This window comes from Lepisosteus oculatus, chromosome 18 (genome assembly GCF_040954835.1).
Source record: "Lepisosteus oculatus isolate fLepOcu1 chromosome 18, fLepOcu1.hap2, whole genome shotgun sequence".
In the NCBI taxonomy this organism is placed as follows: domain Eukaryota; kingdom Metazoa; phylum Chordata; class Actinopteri; order Semionotiformes; family Lepisosteidae; genus Lepisosteus; species Lepisosteus oculatus.
Window position 1 is genome coordinate 21,347,087 of NC_090713.1, and position 22,266 is coordinate 21,369,352.

The following is a 22,266-nucleotide window of genomic DNA, read 5'->3' on the forward strand; positions in this document are numbered from 1 at the left end:
CGACCGTTCGGATATTCCGAAGCCCCAGATCCGACGTTCGACAGCCGCGCGCACACACACACATACACACACAGAGACGCGCTCCTGTGCGCACTCACTTCCTCCCTGCTCCCTGCTCTCTCCTCCTCGGTCCCTCTGTCCCGGGGTTTCGGGGTGCAGTCCAGAGGTTCAGAGGTAGCCCCGGAGGGAGGGGTTCCCCAGGCTCCCCACCACCCCTCTCTCTCTCTCTCTCTGTCGGCTGTGCGCGGTCCGCCCCTCTCTTCCCTCTCTCCCTCTCCCTCGCTCGTCGGCTCAGCCTCGGCAGGCGGATGAAGCTGAAGACTACGAGCTGGAAGTGGCAGCTGCCGAATCTGTCTCTCCCTCGCTCCGTGCTCTTGCCGTCTGTGCGCGATCTGGTCCGTGTGTGTGAGAGAGAGAGAGAGTGAGAGAGAGAGAGAGCTTTTCCTCCCCTCTGGCCCTCCCCTCCCTCTGTCTCCCTCCCTCCCTGCCTGCCTCTCCGATTCAAATTCCTCCAACTCGCAGGGATTTCTCGGCGTGGCCGATGAATTACAGCGCCGCCGAGGCAGTGACAGGGACCAGACATTTACAACAAAAACATATTATTACTGTTGGAGAGGCTCCCTCTCTCTGCTCCTCGGGGCTGGGACAGGAGATTGCACGCTGGGCTGCAGCTCTGTCGAGTTTCCTCCCCCAGTAGGACTGGGAGCTGTTCTGGAAGCTGGCAGGTGTGGGAATTCTGGGATTAGAATTATTTGAGGGAAGAATGTTTGTCTGATCCCAGAGTGTTTCTCACGGTGCAGTAGGAAGCGCGTCTCTGTCTCTGCTGCTCCCCACTGACTGTTGGAGCGCAGGTCTGCCTGTGTCCAGTGTGTGTGTCCAGGCTGTGGTCACTGAGCCTGTCCTCTCTGGACAGCCAGGTCTGCCTGTGTCCAGTGTGTGTGTCCAGGCTGTGGTCACTGAGCCTGTCCTCTCTGGACAGCCAGGTCTGCCTGTGTCCAGTGTGTGTGTGTGTGTCCAGGCTGTGGTCACTGAGCCTGTCCTCTCTGGGCAGCCAGGTCTGCCTGTGTCCAGTGTGTGTATGTGTCCAGGCTGTGGTCACTGAGCCTGTCCTCTCTGGGCAGCCAGGTCTGCCTGTGTCCAGTGTGTGTGCGTCCAGGCTGTGGTTACTGAGCCTGTCCTCTCTGCCTGTGTCCAGTGTGTGTGTGTCCAGGCTGTGGTCACTGAGCCTGTCCTCTCTGGGCAGCCAGGTCTGCCTGTGTCCAGTGTGTGTGTGTGTGTGTGTGTGTCCAGGCTGTGGTCACTGAGCCTGTCCTCTCTGGGCAGCCAGGTCTGCCTGTGTCCAGTGTGTGTGTGTGTGTCCAGGCTGTGGTCACTGAGCCTGTCCTCTCTGGGGTCTGTCCCTCCTCGCTGTCTCTTACTTTGCCCTGATCCTCAGCTGGTGCGCCTTGTCTTTTTAGCGTCCGGGCGTGTGTCCCAGCGGCGGAGGCGGTGTTGTTTGGCTCGTGCTGTGATGTTGTGGGTTTCGAGCGGTGCTGTGGCAGCTCCGCGGTCCTGAGGCTGGCTGGTGTCGGGGAGCCTCAGGACCACCTTGGCTGAGGGGGCTCCTCTCCGGGGGGGCTCAGCTCTAAGGCTCAGCAGGGCCCTGTGGCGGTAGGAGCTGCTGCCTCTGGGGTTGTCAGGTGTAGCCAACGTCCTGCCTGATGGGCCTAGAAATAAACACAGGTAAATAAACGTCATTTTATATAGCGCCTTTAAAGGTGGCTTCTCGAGGCGCTTTACAGAACGACGACAACAGCGGTAGAGAAATGAGAACACACAGCGAGAGGAGACGGTAGATGGGGGTCCTGAATACAGCAGGAGCGCAGGAGTAAAGAACAGAACCAGTTCAGTAAAGGCTCTTCTAGAGAAGAGGGCTTGAGCCTGGATTTGAAGGACTCTCTGATAGCCTTAGGGGATATCAGGATATAGGGATGTCCTATAACCCTCCTCCTCCATCCTCCCTCTATTTCCACTGACAGAGGGCAGGTCTGTCGTAATTAGTCGTTAGAATCACTCTCTGGGCGGGCAGGTAGCCCTCCCCCCTACCAGACGCAATCACGTCGATCCCAGTGGAGTGCTGTAATCTGGGGAAAGGGTGTGATGAACAGCTGTAATATACCGCCATGACTTCAAATTACAGCGCTCGATCACAGACGCCACACGCGGGCAGCTCCAGTGGGACTGGACGGCCGTCCCTCCGGCTCTGTGGCGTCTTGAGCCAGGCCGCGGGTCGTCCCCTCTCTGTCTCTCGCCCCCCCCACCCCCCGCTGAGGCTCCTGCAGCTGCCCGAGCTGCCACGGGCCAGGTAAGCTGCTGCCTTCGGCGATCAGGCCTCTTGTGACGCAGTGGAGCGCGGAGCAGCGCCTTGTCTGCTACTAACTTACAGGAATCGTGTGATCACAAAGCTCTGGTGGGTGTTAATTGATAATATAGAAAGGCCCTGCGGCTAGTAACACCTGGAGTGGATCAGACTGCTGCGCACTGGGAGTCTGACAGCACTGTCACACCTGGAGCGGATCAGACTGCTGCGCACTGGGAGTCTGACAACACTGTCACACCTGGAGCGGATCAGACTGCTGCGCACTGGGAGTCTGACAACACTGTCACACCTGGAGTGGATCAGACTGCTGCACACTGGGAGTCTGATTCACAACCCTGTCACACCTGGAGTAGATCGGACTGCTGCGCATTAGGAGTCTGACTGACAGCACTGTCACACCTGGAGTAGATCGGACTGCTGCGCATTGGGAGTCTGACTGACAGCACTGTCACACCTGGAGCGGATCGGACTGCTGCGCACTGGGAGTCTGACTGACAACACTGTCACACCTGGAGTGGATCGGACTGCTGTGCACTGGGAGTCTGACTGACAACCCTGTCACACCTGGAGTAGATCAGACTGCTGTGCAGTGGGAGTCTGACAGCACTGTCACACCTGGAGTAGATCGGACTGCTGTGCACTGGGAGTCTGACTGACAGCACTGTACCACCTGGAGTGGATCAGACTGCTGTGCAGTGGGAGTCTGATTCACAACACTGTCACACTTGGAGTGGATCAGACTGCTGTGCAGTGGGAGTCTGATTCACAGCCCTGTCACACCTGGAGTAGATCGGACTGCTGTGCACTGGGAGTCTGACTGACAACACTGTCACACCTGGAGTGGATCAGACTGCTGTGCACTGGGAGTCTGATTCACAACCCTGTCACACCTGGAGCGGATCAGACTGCTGTGTACTGCACTGGGGAATCCCCTTAGTGAGGACAGCATGCACCACTCCAGCTGAAATGTACTATTTTGTAGTATTTTGGTAAGGCAGCATGTATTTTAATGAAAGAATATCGTTTATTTCAGCATCCTTATAGGGGACGATTTCTAGCAAAGAGAGAAAACTCTGCATGATCTGACGAACTCGTGTGGATTGAAGCGTCGGATTTAAGTCTTGCGTTACTTTTTTCCTCAATACGATGTAGTCCTACAGGGTCTTTCGCGGGCCTTGTCCGCCCTCTCGTGGTAGAGGTTTGAAAATGCAGGTTATTTTAAAAAAATGGCGACGCAATTATTCAGTTTCCGTTCACTCATATTAGTAAAATGACCGGTTTATCCTGAGCTGGTCGACGGAGTCTGGCCCGGCAGACACAGGCTACAAGGCGGGATACACCTTGGGCGGGATGTCAGTTCATCTTAGTGAAATAACACCACTTTTTGCCTGGTAGAAAACGATGACAGGTAAAAACAGTTAGCTTTCGTTGGGAGTTAAGCATGATTCTCTGATACGAAACATGTTTTATAAATGATTTTTTTTTTGACAAAATACAGCTTTTACACTTATAACTAACAGATGAAACGGCAGCAATCATCGTACATAATAAACTAACGCAGGCAGAGACATTGCATATTTGTAAACATATTATGGGGAAATGTGGGTACGTATCGCATTTTTAAACAATAATCACAATTAAAAAATAACAATTTTTCTGCCTTAATTGCTCTCATTACAACGATGTGTCTCATGTATCTCTTATAATTGAGAGTTTTTCATGTGTGCTTCCTCATATATCCTCCGGGCTAGATTGGAAAATACAGTAGGAACTACATGCACTGTCTGCGTGTTCCCTCCCGGAAGACTTTGAGCGGCGGTAGCGGTGGCAGCGTGCGGTTCTCCGAGTTGCTGGGAGGGAGGTTCGGAAGTTTGCCCGGCCATGGCGGAGAAGAGCCAGCTGTGTTCCGTTTGGGTCGGCTCGGAAACGGGGATTTTGAAAGGTGAGTAGATTCAACGTGCTAACGGAAGCTGCCTTCGGGTTTGGGAGCCGTGGGTCGAGGCTGCCCGGTGACACGTGTGTTGGGAACACCGAGGAGATTGGATTCATTCCGGGCTGAATTGGTTTAAATAACTACACTTATTCCACACTAAGTGGGTTTCTACTACTGCAGATATTCCTCACTAAATGCGTTTAAATTATTGGAATAATTCCAGGCTAAGAGCCGAACTTTATTCAGAATAGATTAGTCTGTACTTTTAACTGGAAAGCAGTCACGAACAGCCAACTAAATTAACCCTCGAGTCCCTGCGGCTGAGTTAAGGCTCTGAATATTTTTTATACGTGGAAACGAGACGGGCTCTTAACACGTATCCTGTGCAGGTAACGACGCTGGCACATTGTAAACGCGATGATGTGGGGAAAACTCGTCGCGTCGGCTCCAGATCTCTGGGTGGGATCAGTTATTGTTGAGGAAGGAGGGTAGTTGATGTTGGCTCGGGAGTTGTTGATATTAAGTTCTATTTCGTCGTACACGGGGGACGCCAACTGTTCAATTCAGAGTTTTACGTACATCTTTGGGTTCCACGTCGCGGTACAGACAGTTGTTAAATGCTGCCAAGCTCCCAGTTGAGGAGAGAAACGCACTTCCTGCGTGGTCTGTTTTTAACAACACGTATGCATGCACATTTCCGTTCTCCCGGGCCAGTGTGAAAGGAGGACACGTGTTTGTATGCGCTGAAAAGTGACCGTGTCTGTCCACCCAGGGGTCAGCCTGGCGAAGAAACAGGCTTTTAACTTCAGCGACCTGTCCACCCTGAGCAGAGACCAGGAGGTGTGTGCACTGACCTGGGGAGACCAGCAGGAGACGGAGGTGAGTGTGAAACTATATTGAGCAGGTCAACAGAGTGTTCTTCGTGTGATATCAATGCTCTGTATCTGTCAGTGTAGCCTACACAGGTTACCAAAATTCCTCTAGAAGACTATTACAGTTGCTGTAAGTTTCTTAATGGTCAAAGGGCGCCTGACCCCAGAACCGGATGTCTGATTTGTCCGCCTCTTCCTGTGAGAGAAGTGTAAACAAGCAGACTGCACTGCCGTTTGAGAAGTTGTTCCCAGCTGTTCCTTCAATTCTAAGTGACAGCAACATAAAACCTGGAGCGGATCAGTCTGCTGCGTGCTGGGAGTCTGACTGACAGCACTGTCACACCTGGAGCGGATCAGTCTGCTGCGCGCTGGGAGTCTGACTGCACTGTACCACCTGGAGCGGATCAGTCTGCTGTGCACTGGGAGTCTGACTGACAGCACTGTCACACCTGGAGCGGATCAGTCTGCTGTGCACTGGGAGTCTGACTGACAGCACTGTAAGGCCTGGAGAGGATCAGACTGCTGTGCACTGGGGGTCTGATCAGTTTCCCCTGTGTGTGTTGCTCAGGTGCTGGTTGGCTGTGTCAACGGAGCAGTGAAGACCTTCAGCACAGAGAAGGGGAAATTCATCGAGACCCGGCAGTGTGGCGATGCATCACAGGGCAGATTCACAGGGCTTGCTGTATACGAAGGGTACGGTACTCGCTCTGTACTCGGTCTGTACTCGCTAACCGCTGGGTGGGGGTTTCAGAGCACCTGACTGAGTTGAGTCCTGAGCCACTGTCCGTCCCGGTGTCTCCGCAGTGCGCTGGTGACCTGCGTGGAGTCTGGGCTGCTCAGGGTGTGGAAGGAGGGATCCACAGACTCGGTAAGGGCCCGTTTGTCGTTCCCTGTAGCTGCCGGCCCGCCGGAGGTCGGCACGGTCCCCGGAGCAGAAGAATGCATCGGGGATCATCTCCGTGGAATCTGCCTGGCGTGTGCTCCTCCTCTGGGGTGTGCTGGCCTTAGAGGTGATCATTGTAAAGCGTTTTTTTAGGAGTCAGAGTTTGAGTCTGTTCAGTGAGAGGTAGGTGACAGGATTAAAATCTCCAGCATCTGAAGTTGGCTTACGTCTAAGAACCGCCTGCAGGTGGTTAAACCTGGTCTGGATCAGACTGCTCTGCACTGCGGGTCTGATTGACTGGACTGTTAATCCTGGACTGGTTCAGACTGCTGTGCACTGGGAGCCTGACTGACAGCCCTGTACCACCTGGAGTGGATCAGACTGCTGTGCGCTGGGAGCCTGACTTGACAGCCCTGTACCACCTGGAGTGGATTAGACTGCTGTGCACTTGGAGCCTGACTGACCGCACTATACATCTTGTAGTGCATTCCAGGGATTCTGATTGACTGCCCTGTAATCCTGGACTGGATCAGACTGCTGTGCACTGGGGGTCTAATTGACTGCCCTGTAATCCTGGACTGGATCAGACTGCTGTGCACTGGGGTCTAATTGACTGCCCTGTAATCCTGGACTGGATCAGACTGCTGTGCACTGGGGGTCTAATTGACTGCCCTGTAATCCTGGACTGGATCAGACTGCTGTGCACTGGGGGTCTAATTGACTGCCCTGTAATCCTGGACTGGATCAGACTGCTGTGCACTGGGGGTCTAATTGACTGCCCTGTAATCCTGGACTGGATCAGACTGCTGTGCACTGGGGGTCTAATTGACTGGACTCTCAATCCTGGACTGGATCAGACTGCTGTGCGCTGGGAGTCTGACTGACAGTCCTGTACCACCTGGATAGCCCTGTACCACCTGGAGTGGATCAGACTGCTGTGCTCTGGGAGTCTGACTTGCACTATAAATCTTGTAGTGCATTCCAGGGATTCTGATTGACTGCCCTGTAATCCTGGTCTGGATCAGACTGCTGTGCACTGGGAGCCTGACTGACAGCCCTGTACCACCTGGAGTGGATCAGTCTGCTGTGCACTGGGAGCCTGACTTGACAGCCCTGTACCACCTGGAGTGGATCAGTCTGCTGTGCACTGGGAGCCTGACTTCACAGCCCTGTACCACCTGGAGTGGATCAGTCTGCTGTGCACTGGGAGCCTGACTGACAGCCCTGTACCACCTGGAGTGGATCAGTCTGCTGTGCACTGGGAGCCTGACTGACAGCCCTGTACCACCTGGAGTGGATCAGTCTGCTGTGCACTGGGAGCCTGACTTGACAGCCCTGTACCACCTGGAGTGGATTAGACTGCTGTGCACTTGGAGCCTGACTGACCGCACTATACATCTTGTAGTGCATTCCAGGGATTCTGATTGACTGCCCTGTAATCCTGGACTGGATCAGACTGCTGTGCACTGGGGGTCTAATTGACTGCCCTGTAATCCTGGACTGGATCAGACTGCTGTGCACTGGGGGTCTAATTGACTGCCCTGTAATCCTGGACTGGATCAGACTGCTGTGCACTGGGGGTCTAATTGACTGCCCTGTAATCCTGGACTGGATCAGACTGCTGTGCACTGGGGGTCTAATTGACTGGACTCTCAATCCTGGACTGGATCAGACTGCTGTGCACTGGGAGTCTGACTGACAGTCCTGTACCACCTGGATAGCCCTGTACCACCTGGAGTGGATCAGACTGCTGTGCTCTGGGAGTCTGACTTGCACTATAAATCTTGTAGTGCATTCCAGGGATTCTGATTGACTGCCCTGTAATCCTGGTCTGGATCAGACTGCTGTGCACTGGGAGCCTGACTGACAGCCCTGTACCACCTGGAGTGGATCAGTCTGCTGTGCACTGGAAGCCTGACTTGACAGCCCTGTACCACCTGGAGTGGATCAGTCTGCTGTGCACTGGGAGCCTGACTTGACAGCCCTGTACCACCTGGAGTGGATCAGTCTGCTGTGCACTGGGAGCCTGACTGACAGCCCTGTACCACCTGGAGTGGATCAGTTTGCTGTGCACTGGGAGCCTGACTTGACAGCCCTGTACCACCTGGAGTGGATCAGTCTGCTGTGCACTGGGAGCCTGACTTGACAGCCCTGTACCACCTGGAGTGGATCAGTTTGCTGTGCACTGGGAGCCTGACTTGACAGCCCTGTACCACCTGGAGTGGATCAGTCTGCTGTGCACTGGGAGCCTGACTTGACAGCCCTGTACCACCTGGAGTGGATCAGTTTGCTGTGCACTGGGAGCCTGACTTGACAGCCCTGTACCACCTGGAGTGGATCAGTCTGCTGTGCACTGGGAGTCTGACTGACAGCCCTGTACCACCTGGAGTGGATCAGTCTGCTGTGCACTGGGAGCCTGACTTGACAGCCCTGTACCACCTGGAGTGGATCAGACGACCGCACAGCGAGGTGTCGGATTCCCAGCAGTGTATCTTTCTCTGTGGTGCCTGCTTGTCTGTAACCAGCCTCCTTGTGCGCTCGGGCAGGTGGAGGTCAGCGTCGGGCGCGATGTGTGCAGGATGCGGCAGAGCTCGGAGCAGCGCCACCGTGTGGCCACAGGGGGTAAAGAGAATCTCCTGAAGGTCTGGGACCTGGAGCGGCCTGAGGCGCCCATCTTCTCCGCCAAGAATGTGAGTGGGGGGGGGTGTGGAAGGGGGGTGGGTAACAGGGAGGACGATGGGTCAAGGGGTACTGACAGGTATATGTAGGTGGGGTAAGTACTGATGTAGGATATCGACACAGGTGTGTGGATGAGCACCAGTGATATTGACACAGGTGTGTGGAGATGGATACAGGTGTGTGGATGAGCACCAGTGATGTGGATACAGGTGTGTGGATGAGCACCAGTGATGTGGATACAGGTGTGTGGATGAGCACCAATGATATTGACACAGGTGTGTGATGAGCACCAATGATTTTGACACAGGTGTGTGGAGATGGATACAGGTGTGTGGATGAACACCAATGATATTGACACAGGTGTGTGATGAGCACCAATGATTTTGACACAGGTGTGTGGAGATGGATACAGGTGTGTGGATGAGCACCAGTGATATTGACACAGGTGTGTGGATGAGCACCGGTGATTTTGACACAGGTGTGTGGAGATGGATACAGGTGTGTGGATGAACACCAATGATATTGACACAGGTGTGTGGATGAGCACCAGTGATATTGACACAGGTGTGTGGAGATGGATACAGGTGTGTGGATGAACACCAATGATATTGACACAGGTGTGTGGATGAGCACCAGTGATATTGACACAGGTGTGTGGAGATGGATACAGGTGTGTGGATGAACACCAATGATATTGACACAGGTGTGTGGATGAGCACCAGTGATGTGGATACGGGTGTGTGGAGATGGATACAGGTGTGCTGGTGGGCACTGATGGCATTGACGCAGGTGTGTGGAATTTGACAGAGGGGAGCACTGACTGACCGTACTGACACCGGCGTGCGGATGGGCCCTGATTGCACTGCAGTAGAAGTGTTGGCGGGCACTGAGGGAGTACCTGTGTTAACAGGTGCGCAACGACTGGCTGGACCTGCGCGTCCCGGTGTGGGTCCGAGACATGCAGTTCATCCCGGGGACAGAGAAGATCGTCACCTGTACCGGACACCACCAGGTCAGTCCACCTGTCTGCTGCTGGCCCGCCAGCCCACCGGTCGGGTCAGCCTGCGCGTGTCCGATCCTCCTGCCTTCTGTCTGTGCTTGCAGGTGCGTGTGTACGACCCCTGCTGCCCCCAGCGGCGCCCTGTCTTGGAGACTACCTACGAGGAGTACCCCCTTACTGCGCTCTCCATCGCCCCTGACAACAGGTACTGCCCACTCTCCTTCACCTCCGGCAACAGACCCCGCCCACCTCTCCATCGCCCCTGACAACAGGTACTGCCCACTCTTCTTCACCTCCAGCAACAGACCCCGCCCACCTCTCCATCGCCCCTGACAACAGGTACTGCCCACTCTCCTTCACCTCCAGCTACAGACCCCGCCCACCTCTCCATCGCCCCTGACAACAGGTACTGCCCACTCTCCTTCACCTCCAGCTACAGACCCCGCCCACCTCTCCATCGCCCCTGACAACAGGTACCACCCCCTCTCCTTCACCTCCAGCAACAGACCCCGCCCACCTGACCATCATCACCCCTGACAACAGGTACTGCCCACTCTCCTTCACCTCCAGCTACAGACCCCGCCCACCTCTCCATCGCCCCTGACAACAGGTACTGCCCACTCTCCTTCACCTCCAGCAACAGACCCCGCCCACCTCTCCATCGCCCCTGACAACAGGTACCACCCCCTCTGCTTCACCTCCAGCAACAGACCCCGCCCACCTCTCCATTGCCCCTGACAACAGGTACTGCCCACTCTCCTTCACCTCCAGCAACAGACCCCGCCCACCTCTCCATCGCCCCTGACAACAGGTACTGCCCACTCTCCTTCACCTCCAGCAACAGACCCCGCCCACCTGACCACCATCGCCCCTGACAACAGGTACCACCCCCTCTCCTTCACCTCCAGCAACAGACCCCGCCCACCTGACCACCATCGCCCCTGACAACAGGTACCACCCCCTCTGCTTCACCTCCAGCAACAGACCCCGCCCATCTCTCCATCGCCCCTGACAACAGGTACCACCCCCTCTCCTTCACCTCCAGCAACAGACCCCGCCCACCTCTCCATCGCCCCTGACAACAGGTACCACCCCCTCTCCTTCACCTCCAGCAACAGACCCCGCCCACCTGACCACCATTGCCCCTGACAACAGGTACCACCCCCTCTGCTTCACCTCCAGCAACAGACCCCGCCCACCTCTCCATCGCCCCTGACAACAGGTACCACCCCCTCTCCTTCACCTCCAGCAACAGACCCCGCCCACCTGACCACCATCGCCCCTGACAACAGGTACCACCCCCTCTCCCTGATGCTGTGCCCTTTCCCTGACAACCGGAACTGCCTTTTACCCTGTTGCCCTTGGCGACAGGCGCTGTGCCCTTTCCCTGACGACCGGCACTGCCTCTGGCTCTGTTGCCCTTGGCGCCAGGCGCTGTGCCCCACCCTTGACAAGAGGCATCAGCTAAGGAGGAGGACTGCTGTAGGTTAAGACAGCACTAAAGAGGGAGATCTACAATGTGACATGTCCCCCTCCCCTCCCCAACAGGTCCGTCGTCGTTGGAAACACACACGGACAGGTGGCCATCGTCGACCTCCGCAAAGGTGAGCGGGTGGTCCGCCGGCTCCGTCGCGCGCCCCCCCTCGTTCCGCCCCGCCCCCCCGCTCACCCCTCTTGTCTCGCGCAGGGCTGGTGCGCGGCTGTCTGAAGGGCCTGGCGGGCAGTGTGCGCGCGCTGCACTGTCACCCCTCGCTGCCCCTGGTGGCCTCCTGCGGCCTGGACCGCTTCCTCCGGGTGCACAGCCTGCAGGACCGCGCGCTGCGGCACAAGGTAGGCGCGCTCCGGCGTCAACACCCGCCACACCCCCGGTACGCACCGGCCCCGCGGCTGCCGCGCGCCGCGGCTGAGCTGGCCGCCGCGCGCAGGGTGACCGCGAGTTGCCGTAGGGCCGGGGTCACGGGGCGCTCATGGGCGACTCTCTCTGCTCTCCCCAGGTCTACCTGAAGTCGAGGCTCAACTGTCTCCTGCTCTCCGGTCGGGAGGATCTGGAGGTGAGATGGGAAACGGGGGAGGGAGGAACAGGGGGAGGGAGGAACAGGGGGAGGGAGGAACAGGGGGAGGGAGGTGAAGGGAGGAACAGGGGGAGAGGGGGGGGGAGGGAGGGAGGAACAGGGGGAGGGAGGTGAAGGGAGGAACAGGGGGAGAGGGGGGGGGAGGGAGAGAGGAACAGGGGGAGGGAGGTGAAGGGAGGAACAGGGGGAGGAAGGTGAAGGGAGGAACAGGGAGGGAGTGGTGAAGGGAGGAACAGGGAGGGAGTGGTGAAGGGAGGAACAGGGGGAGGGAGGTGGAGGGAGGAACAGGGGGAGGGAGGTGGAGGGAGGAACGGGGAGAGGGGGGGGGAGGTGAAGGGAGGAACAGGGGGAAGAGGGGGAGGGAGGTGAAGGGAGGAACAGGGGGAGGGAGGTGGAGGGAGGAACAGGGGGAGAGGGGGAGGGAGGTGGAGGGAGGAACAGGGGGAGAGGGGGAGGGAGGTGAAGGGAGGAACAGGGGGAGAGGGGGGAGGGAGGTGAAGGGAGGGAGAGGCTGGGTGAGGAGGAGAGTGTGAGCAGTCTGCAGGGAAGATGTGGGACGGGCGTGGGAGTGGGCCTGCCTCAGACGGACCTGGACTCCCAAACTGACGGAGGGCGTAGGAATTAATCCCGGGGCTTCTGTGGGGCAGGGGGACGGCGCCGGGCAGGCTGGCGAAGGGGAGGTGAAGGAAGAGGAGGAGGCGGCGGGCGGCGGCGACGACGTCTGGGACGCCCTGGAGACCGTGACGGAGAGGCCGAGCCGGGGGCGGCCGGAGGAGGCGGCGGCGGTGGTGGCGCCCCCAGGGGCGAAGAGGAGGAAAGCGGCGAAATGAGAGGGAGGAGGGAGGAGAGGGGGGAGGGGCGGGTCCCACCGTTTTTGGGGCCTGGAACTGGACGCCGTCGGCAGAGACGGCCTGCGCTGACTCCCGACGCGTAGCGCTCTGATCCTCTCCGGGTTCGACCGGCTCCAGGAGGCTGTTGCCCTCTGTATGACGATGGAGATGCTCTCTCTGCTGGCATGGACGCACGCTGGCACTTTCAGGTCGCCCGGACTCACAGGTTCTTCACAGATTTTTAGATGGACGGTCTGATGATATTGCTGCCTCACAGTACTGGGGCCCTGGATTCGGTTCTGGACCTGGGGGGGGGGGTCTGTCTGTGTGGAGTTTGCGTGTTCTCCCTGTGCGTTTCCCTCAGGGTGCTCCAGTTTCTTGACATGCTGGGTGGTGGCTTCTGGGAAAACTGGCCCTGGTGTGAGTGTGTGTGTGTGTCCCCCGCGATGGACTGGTGTCCTGTCCCGTGTCCAGGGTCCAGTCCGGTCGAAGGCTCTGTTACACCTGGAGCGGACCTGACAGCTGTGCAGCGGGAGTCTGGTCGACCGCTCTGTCACACCTGGAGCGGACCTGACAGCTGTGCAGCAGGAGTCTGGTTGACCGCTCTGTTACACCTGGAGCGGACCTGACAGCTGTGCAGTGGGAGTCTGGTTGACCGCTCTGTCACACCTGGAGCGGACCTGACAGCTGTGCAGTGGGAGTCTGGTTGACCGCTCTGTTACACCTGGAGCGGACCTGACAGCTGTGCAGCGGGAGTCTGGTCGACCGATCTGTTCCACCTGGAGCGGACCTGACAGCTGTTCAGTGGGAGTCCGGTCGACGGCTCTGTCACACCTGGAGCGGACCTGACAGCTGTGCAGTGGGAGTCTGGTTGACCGCTCTTTTACACCTGGAGCGGACCTGACAGCTGTGCAGTGGGAGTCTGGTTGACCGCTCTGTCACACCTGGAGCGGACCTGACAGCTGTGCAGCGGGAGTCTGGTTGACCGCTCTGTCACACCTGGAGCGGACCTGACAGCTGTGCAGTGGGAGTCTGGTTGACCGCTCTGTTACACCTGGAGCGGACCTGACAGCTGTGCAGCGGGAGTCTGGTTGACCGCTCTGTCACACCTGGAGCGGACCTGACAGCTGTGCAGCGGGAGTCTGGTCTGGTTGAAGGTGCAGACCGATTTCTCTTCTTCTTCCTGGAAAGCACTGGGGTGTCACAGTCGGCACAGTCGGCATGGCCGAGCTCCTGCGGAGATCAGGAGATCAGGAAGGACTGGGAGCCCTGCTGGTGCAGCTCAGGGGAGGAGACTAGGAGCAGTGGGGAAGTGTGTTTGTGTGTGGCGTGTGAGAATGGGACTGGGACCAGCGGGACCAGCCCATTGGCCGGCTGCGTCCCGGATCGTCCGTGCAGGAGCAGGGAAAGCAGGCAGAGGGGTGGAGGAGCGGCGCTCTGGGCAGCTGGGATGCGCCGGGAAGCCGGGATGTGTTGGGAAAGGAAATTAAATGTCAGAAACTGAACACTGAAATGGGATTGAGTCCTGATTTATCAGCCTCCGAGAGAGAGAGAGCTGGGAGTGATTCCTGACTGATCAGTCTGAGAGAGAGAGAGCTGGGAGTGATTCCTGACTGATCAGTCTGAGAGAGAGAGAGAGCTGGGAGTGATTCCTGACTGATCAGTCTGAGAGAGAGAGAGAGAGCTGGGAGTGATTCCTGACTGATCAGTCTGAGAGAGAGAGAGCTGGGAGTGATTCCTGACTGATCAGTCTAAGAGAGAGAGAGCTGGGAGTGATTCCTGACTGATCAGTCTGAGAGAGAGAGAGCTGCAGCTCCTGGTCTTACACTACACGACACAGAAATCAAGTTCCTGCTCTACGCAGATGACCTGGTCCTGCTGTCGCCCACAGAACAGGGGCTGCAGCAGAACCTGGCACTGCTGGAGCAGTACTGTCAGACCTGGGCACTGACAGTCAATCTGGACAAGACCAGAGTTATGGTTTTCCAGAAGAAAGCCAGACCTCAGGGAAACAGGTACAAATTCACACTGAACAACAACACATTGGAGCACACATCCAGCTACACATATCTCGGTCTCACCATCAGCTCTTCCGGGAGTTTTGACCTGGCAGTGAAGGCACTGAGGGAGAAGGCACTCAGGGCTTTCTACGCAATAAGAAGGAGGCTCTTCAACATCAACCCACCAACAAGAATCTGGCTCCAAATATTTGAAAGTGTAATCCAACCCATTGCCCTATACGGCAGTGAAGTTTGGGGTCCCCTCACAGACCAGGATTACACCCAATGGGACAAACACCCCACAGAAACTCTGCACATGGAGATCTGTAGAATCATCCTCCGTGTGCAGAGAAAAACTCCTAACAACGGGTGCAGGGCCGAATTAGGCCAGTACCCACTATTGATAAACATACAGAAAAGAATATTAAAGTATTGGCTACACCTAAAAAACAGTGACCAAAATTCCTACCACCACAAAGCCCTGCTCAGCCAAAAGCTGAGCCCAAAACAGAGCCCCCTGAGCCAGCTGGTCCTGAGGCTCACCGACCTGAGCCACACCAACACTAACCAGCCTCAGGACAGCACTGCTAGAGCACCACAACCCAGACTCAACCACATCACAGCACAGATCAAACAGCAATATCTCACACACTGGGACACACACACACAAACACAACATAAACTGGAATGCTACAGAACCTTAAACAGACAATACACACTAGCTGAATATTTGACCAAAATAAAAAATAATAAACAGAAACAGACCCTGACGAAGTACAGGCTCAGTGACCACAACCTGGCCATAGAAACTGGGCGACACAGGCAGACCTGGCTGCCCAGAGAGGACAGGCTGTGCTCCCACTGCCAGCAGGGAGAAATAGAGACAGAGGTGCACTTCCTACTGCACTGTGACAGATACTCTGGGATTAGAGAAACATTCTTCCCGAAATTCAGAAATCTAATCCCAGAGTTCCCACACCTGCCAAAACCACAACAGGTCCCAATCCTACTGGGAGAGGGAGGAGGGAACTCAGTTGATCTGGCAGCCCAGTATGTGATCTCCTGTCACAGCCTGAGGAACAGTGAGTCCGTCTCCCAATAATGCTCCAGCCGCCTACAGTATATGTCGATATTATATAATATGTCTTTGTTGTAAATGTCTGTAACATGTCTGTAGATTTTATTTTACTTCTATTTTTTGTTTTGTTCTATGTTAATTTTATTATTTTTATTTGCTTTGGCAACACTGATTGTACCCATCGGTCATGCTAATAAAGCACCTTGAATTGAATTGAATTGAATTGAGAGAGAGAGAGAGCTGGGAGTGATTCCTGACTGATCAGTCAGAGAGAGAGAGCTGGGAGTGATTCCTGACTGATCAGTCTGAGAGAGAGAGAGCTGGGAGTGATTCCTGACTGATCAGTCTGAGAGAGAGAGAGAGCTGGGAGTGATTCCTGACTGATCAGTCTGAGAGAGAGAGAGCTGGGAGTGATTCCTGACTGGTCAGATAGAGAGTTTTGCTTTGGCCACACTGATTCTGATCCTCGGTCATGCCGATAAAGCACCTCGAATTGAACTGAGGGCGATTCCGTCCCGCCTCGCTAAAACGGGCGCGCATGTCACACGCTGCAGTTGCAAACCTGCGGGGGGAAAAAAAAGACTCCCAAATCCACGTAATGTTCCTCCTCATCACACGGCCGAGCTCGCTCGATTGTTTTGCGGGGGTCCGGGACCGGTGCGGTCCAGCTCCGTGTCGCAGTTGACCCGGGACAGGTCCGGCGCTTTGGGTCACCCGAGGCCCGTGCCGTCGGAGGTACCGGGGGGGCGAGACGCGGCCAGGGCAGCCGGCAAACCCGAGATCTCCGAGTCGTCCCCCGATGGGCGCCGTGTCTCGCCGCCCATAACAACTGAACTCGCGAGGCCCGTTTAAGTCTCTCATTTTGTTTTTGAAAAAATGTAAACTTTGAGGCAGGCGAACGGCAGAGAAAGCGAGGCAGTGGCCGCACAGATGACACACCCACACACACAGTTTCAGCCCGGATTTCACTCCCCCAAAATAAGACTTTGGCTGCGAGCGCGTGACGCGCGCGGAGTGACGACGGACCCCCCCCGCCGGTGTCGAGCCGCCCCCTTTCATGAAGTTTCCGGGTTCTGCAATGGCGCTGCCGTGGCTGGTGGCGGTGGAGCTACTGCTGTACGGGGGGTGTTTCATCTGCGGCATCATCGCGGCGTCCTCCGTCACGGTCACCCAGGTGAGACCTCGCCGGCAGGTCCCGGAGTGGTGGGGGGGGGGTCCCCCCTCCTCCTCCACCCCCCGCCCCCCTCTGGACAGGACTTGGGCAAACCAAAACTTGTTTTTCGGGAGTTTGGGATGACCAGGCGCGACACGGGACCTCGGCGATCCCAGCGGCAGCAGGCTGTGTAATCAAAACACACAAATAATAACTTTGTTTTTTTTTTAAATGCCTCTTAAAGGCGCCGGGTGGTTTGGTTTCTGGTGGACGAGTGCTTGTTTGTTTGTTTGTTTGTTTGTGTGTGTGTGTTTTTTTTTTGTTTAAATCTTTGACGAAAAGGGGGCTGCTCTCGTCCATGTACAGATGAACAGTATTTGGGGGTGGGAGGATGGGCGTCAGCAGTTCCAGCGTTGGTAGACTTGGGAACAAACCGCTCCTCTCGCCAAAACGGGACGCGTCGCAACCTGTTCCGAGCCCGAAAGTCGTGCGCTCTCCGAACCCGGCCCTCGGGGGGGGGGGGGGGGACGCCCGCCGAAAACGTCTTGCCTGCCGTCCTGTGTTTAACTCTTGTCTCCGGAACCGCGGTGCGCTGGTTCACGGGAGTTCCCGGCACCAGCGCGATGCAGTTCCGCATCGATGCGAGAACGTCTTGCATGAGGAGTTTGTCGTCTGAGACACACAGACGGGGGAGGGGAGAGAGAGAGAGAGAGAAGCTGGGGGTCAGAGCGCAGGGTCGGCCATTTATACGGCGCCCCGGGAGCAGCTGGGGGTGAAGGGGCCTCGCTCAGGGGCCCGGAGGAGTAGGATTCCTCTGCCGGCCGCGGGATTCGAACCGGCGACCTCCCAGCCGCTCCGCCCCCCCCACCCCAGAGGAAGCGACTGCGGGCGGTTCGGTTAAACGCGTGACAGGATGTTGTCTTTCACTGCGAGGGGAGCCTCGTGAAAGCAGTTAATCACACGTGGCTTGGGTACGGCACACGTTTCAGCGCCTGTGATGTGCCACCTGGGACAGCACGGAGCCGGAGCTGAGCACTGCTGTTGGAGGTTTTGTCCTCCCAGTGTCACGGGGGGGGGTGGTCCCTCTTCTCTTGACTTCGAAACCAGGCGTGCTGGTGTTGCTTGGGGGCGGAGTGGGGGCTCTGTGGCTCAGGATCCGCGGCGGTAGCTGGGAGGTTGCCGGTTCGAATCCCGCGGCCGGCAGAGGAATCCTACTCCGCTGGGGCCCCTGAGCAGGGCCCTTCACCCCAGCTGCTCCAGGGGCGCCATATAATTGGCTGACCCCCAGCTTCTCTCCCTGCCCCTGCAGGTGGGGGTGCCCAGCGCCAGGGGACAAGGCTGGCTGGATAAGTGCTCGTTAGGCACTAATTGGAGTCAGATGAGCGCTGCTGTCTGAGACAAGAGGACCAGTGTTCAGTACTGCTGACTCCCCTGGTCACACTGCTCGTGTCGGACAGTGACGTGTGAAGGGGTTGTGCTATTGTGTTGCGGGGGGGAGTGTGCGCTGCCCTGGTTTGTGTTGTGGGGGGGAGTGTTTGCTCTGTTAATACAGTTGTGTTGTATTGTGTTGTGTTGCAGGGGGAGTTTTTGGGCCAGTGTGTGCTGTGCTGTGTTGTGTTGCATGGGCAGTGTGCGCTCTGTTAATACAGTTGTGTTGTATTGTGTTGTGTTGCGGGGGCACTGTGCGCTGGGCTAATCCAGTTGTGCCGTTGTGTTGCAGGGGGAGTTCTTGGGCCAGTGTGTGCTGTGCTGTGTTGTGTTGTGGGGGCAGTGTGCGCTCCGTTAATACAGTTGTGTTGTATTGTGTTGTGTTGCGCTGGGCTAATCCAGTTGTGCCGTTGTGTTGCAGGGGGAGTTCTCGGGCCAGTGTGTGCTGTGCTGTGTTGTGTTGCGGGGGCAGTGTGCGCTCTGTTAATACAGTTGTGTTGTATTGTGTTGTGTTGCGCTGGGCTAATCCAGTTGTGCCGTTGTGTTGCAGGGGGAGTTCTCGGGCCAGTGTGTGCTGTGCTGTGTTGTGTTGCGGGGGCAGTGTGCGCTCTGTTAATACAGTTGTGTTGTATTGTGTTGTGTTGCGCTGGGCTAATCCAGTTGTGCCGTTGTGTTGCAGGGGGAGTTCTCGGGCCAGTGTGTCCTGTACGGCAGCTTTCAGTACAATGCCAGCGCTGGCGCCTTCACGGTCTCCAGCTCCAGCAGTAACTCCCTGTGTTACTTCGTCTCGGCCATCTCTGTCCTGGTGGCCATCTACTGCTTCTCCCTGGTCCTCTACTGGATCTACGCCAGCTGCGTGGACGAGGTCAAGAGGTCAGTGGGCGTCTGGTGCGCTAGTGTGTGTGTGTGTCTCTCCCCCAGACTCTCCAGCGCTCCGCTCGGTGGTCTTGAACTCAGTCCTGTCTGCCTGTCTGTCTCTCTCTGTAGCCAATCGCCGTGGACGAGCCTGCCTGTCTGTCTCTCTCTGTAGCCGATCGCCGTGGACGAGCCTGTCTCTTTCTCTCTCTCTCTCTCTCTCTGCAGGGAGTCGCCGTGGATGACCGTGTCTCTCGCTGTGTGTGCCGTCTTCCTCTTCTTCCTGCTGGTGACCGGATGCATCCTCAGGATCGGTCGGGACAGGCTGTGCCAGTCCGCCCTGAAGGACTCGGGGATCCACAGGTGAGTCCGTGTCCGCGGGCCGGAGGCGTGGAGGAGCCTGGCCAGCCCCTTGTCCGCTAACACTGCTGTGTGTTGCAGCTGTCAGGAGGCGGAGGGCAAGAACTGGGCCAGCCCCTACACAGGGCAGCACTTCTACTCCAACCTGCACACAGCGGAGGTACGGGGCTCTCTCACGGCAGTGTGTGTGTGGAAGAGTTCAATCTGGATTCACTCACACACTCTCTCTTGTCCCTCTCTCCTCTTCTCTACAAAATCTTTAATTCCTCTCTCCCCTTTCTCTCCCCTTTCTCTCCCCTCCTCTTACTCCTCCTCCTCTGTCTCTCCCCTCTTTCCTCTTGTCTGTCCTCCCCTCTCTCCTCCTCCTCTCTCTCTCCACCTCCTCCTCTCTCTCCTCCCTCCTCCTCCTCCCTCTCTCCTCCTCCTCCCTCTCTCTCCTCCTCCCTCTCTCTCCTCCCCTCCCTCCTCCTCCCTCTCTCTCCTCCCCTCTCTCTCCCCTCTCTCTCCCCTCTCCTCCTCCTCTCTCTCCCCTCTCCCCTCTCCCCTCTCCCCTCTCTCCTCTCTCCAGACGTCAGTGTGGGTGAATTTCTTCCTCTGGGTCCTGGTGTTGGCGTTGCTGGTCATTCAGAAGAAACGGGGCTCAGAGTTCAGTCCGCTGAGCGCGGGGGACCCCGAGTGGAGCACCTCGGAGGCCGATCCCATCTTCCCCCGCCCCTCCCGGTCGTGAAGAGGGAGCCCCCAGCCCTCTGGAGACCCCCCCCCCCCTCTCTCTCCCTGGGCTTTAACCCTTTCCCTGCCGCTGACACTCGGGGGATCCCCGTGACGCTGCCCTTGCACTGCGCCCCTGCAGCACTGACACCACGCCCCCTTCTTTCTGGGGGCACCCCGATCAAGTGAGAAGCTCCGTCATGCACACTCTCCTCTCCTCTCCTCTCCCCCTGTCCTGACATCTCCCTCTCCTGCCCTCCGACGGGCTACTGACACACTGCCAGGGCAGGCTGGGTAAACACTGATGGAGTCACGTTCATGTGAGGGGGGCGGGGAGAGGAGAGGAGGAGGAGAGAGGGAAGGGGAGAGGAGGAGGGACAGAGGAGGAGAGAGGGGAGAGGAGAGGAGAGAAGATAGGAGAGGAGGAGGGATGGGAGATGGGAGAGGAGGAGGGATGGGAGATGGGAGAGGAAGAGAGGAGGTGGCCTGTGTCCAGGAAGGGGAGAGAGGAGAGGAGAGGAGGAGGAGGAGGAGAGAGGGGAGGGAAGGGGAGAGGAGGAGGAGGAGGAGGCAGGCCCATGGAGAAAAGACGACTCAGAAGCAAAGCCTGGCGCTCAGACGTTTTTATTGACCGGACGCCATCTTCCCCCTGACGGGGGCCAGCTCCGAGCCTGCCCACAGCGGTCCGGGCACGACGGGGAGAGGGACTGCTCTCTTCAGCTCCCGCCAGGTTGTTTCGGGTTTTCAGGCGTGATCCAGGCCTCCACTAGGCGGCAGCAGTGAGCTCCCCCCCCCCAGCCGGCCGGGGTGGGGGGTCTGATCTGGAGCATCCACGCGATGCTCTCCGTCTGGTTCCCGGAGCTCAATCCGTGCCCCGTCTGCCGGGCTCGGATTCCGCCTGTCCCCTGTGCCCCCGCGGTGTCGGTGTTCAGGAGATACCGAGCTCGTTAAGAGGCGTTCATCGCTGGGAATTTTTTTTCCCAATTGTTTTCTTGTATTGTTTATCTTTTGCCAATCCAATAAAAATCTTATCTTGAAACCTCCGGGCGCACAGAGGCCACTGTGGTGTTGTGTTGGTGTGGTGTTGTGTGTGTTGTGTTGGTGTTGTGTGGTGTTATGTTGTCCTGGCTTGGCCTTGTGTGGTGGTGTTGTGTTGGTGTGTGGTATAATGGTGTGGTTGTGTGGTATGATGTGGTGGTGTGGTGTGATGGTGTTATGTTGTGCTGGGGTGGTGTTGTGTGATGGTGTTGGTGTGTGATGTGCTGGGGTGGGGTTGTGTGTGGTGGTGTGGTGTGATGGTGTTGTTGTGCTGGGGTGGGGTTGTGTGTGGTGGTGTGATGTGATGGTGTTGTTGTGCTGGGGTGGTGTTGTGTGTGGTTGTGTGTTGTGTGTTGTGTTGTGGCGCGAGTCGATGTCTTTGCGTCGGCTGTCTCCGGGGGGCTGGCTGGCTTCTCCCTCCGCGGTGAGCCCCCGAGAGCCGGCGGCTATTCCGGACTGGGGGGCGCGCTCCGATCGGAGGAGCGGTGCCCCCTCTCCCAGGCGCCCCTGGGGGTCTGGCTCTTCGGATCCGAAGGCCCAACTCTCCCGGGGAGCTGCGGGAAGCAGGAAGTGACCTCACGCAGGGGGGCGGAGCTTGCAGACGATGCCTCGGTCTCCTGGCCAGCGTGTTGGCCTGTCGCGGCTCTGCAGGTGGGACTCTTTGTCTTTATTCTGAACCTCTCTTGTGTGTGTCTGGTAACAGACAGCGGGCGGGCCTGTCTCTCCCCACCCTGTCTGCTCTGTAATTACAGTGCAGTGCAGGGAGAGGCTGTGTGTGTGTGTGTGTGTCTGAGGAGCTCCCTTCCTCTCCAGCCTCTCTGCAAGGTCCTCTGGGCAGGGCTGTCTGTCTGAGGTCACTGCATCCACACACGGAGCACACAACCCAGCAACAACTGGCTCCCTCTCTCTCTCACTGTGGGGAGGCAGTGACCCGTCTGTCTCTCTCTCTCTCTCTCTCACTGTGGGGAGGCAGTGACCCGTCTGTCTCTCTCTGTCTCAGCGTGTGGATGGGGTGACC

At 57.3% G+C, this 22,266-nt stretch overlaps 2 protein-coding genes across 2 annotated transcripts; both read left to right on the forward strand.

The window, feature by feature from the left end:
* The first annotated feature begins 3,612 nt into the window (after positions 1–3,612).
* On the forward strand, positions 3,613–14,141 carry wdr74 (WD repeat domain 74). The gene is made up of 12 exons (XM_069180391.1): positions 3,613–3,767; positions 4,111–4,301; positions 5,065–5,171; positions 5,733–5,857; positions 5,969–6,032; positions 8,594–8,737; positions 9,637–9,738; positions 9,831–9,931; positions 11,275–11,330; positions 11,414–11,556; positions 11,721–11,777; positions 12,446–14,141. The coding sequence occupies exons 2-12, from the start codon at positions 4,241–4,243 to the stop codon at positions 12,626–12,628; spliced, it is 1,143 nt and encodes a 380-aa protein (XP_069036492.1). The 5' UTR covers positions 3,613–3,767; positions 4,111–4,240; the 3' UTR covers positions 12,629–14,141.
* A 2,606-nt stretch (positions 14,142–16,747) lies between these two features.
* On the forward strand, positions 16,748–21,253 carry tmem179ba (transmembrane protein 179Ba). The gene is made up of 5 exons (XM_069180381.1): positions 16,748–16,880; positions 18,967–19,160; positions 19,371–19,505; positions 19,584–19,662; positions 20,071–21,253. Exons 1-5 carry the CDS (start codon positions 16,764–16,766, stop codon positions 20,227–20,229), a joined length of 684 nt encoding a protein of 227 aa, XP_069036482.1. The 5' UTR covers positions 16,748–16,763; the 3' UTR covers positions 20,230–21,253.
* Positions 21,254–22,266: the final 1,013 nt, after the last annotated feature.

Bases quoted from the DNA above. Each gene is read 5' to 3' on its own strand.
- wdr74 (XM_069180391.1), top strand. From the start codon at position 4,241: ATGGCGGAGAAGAGCCAGCTGTGTTCCGTTTGGGTCGGCTCGGAAACG. The intron at 5,858-5,968 runs GTACGGTACTCG...GTGTCTCCGCAG, and splicing joins GGGCTTGCTGTATACGAAGG to TGCGCTGGTGACCTGCGTGG. The intron at 9,932-11,274 runs GTACTGCCCACT...CCTCCCCAACAG, and splicing joins TCCATCGCCCCTGACAACAG to GTCCGTCGTCGTTGGAAACA.
- tmem179ba (XM_069180381.1), top strand. From the start codon at position 16,764: ATGAAGTTTCCGGGTTCTGCAATGGCGCTGCCGTGGCTGGTGGCGGTG. The intron at 19,161-19,370 runs GTCAGTGGGCGT...CTCTCTCTGCAG, and splicing joins TGCGTGGACGAGGTCAAGAG to GGAGTCGCCGTGGATGACCG. The intron at 19,663-20,070 runs GTACGGGGCTCT...TCCTCTCTCCAG, and splicing joins CCAACCTGCACACAGCGGAG to ACGTCAGTGTGGGTGAATTT.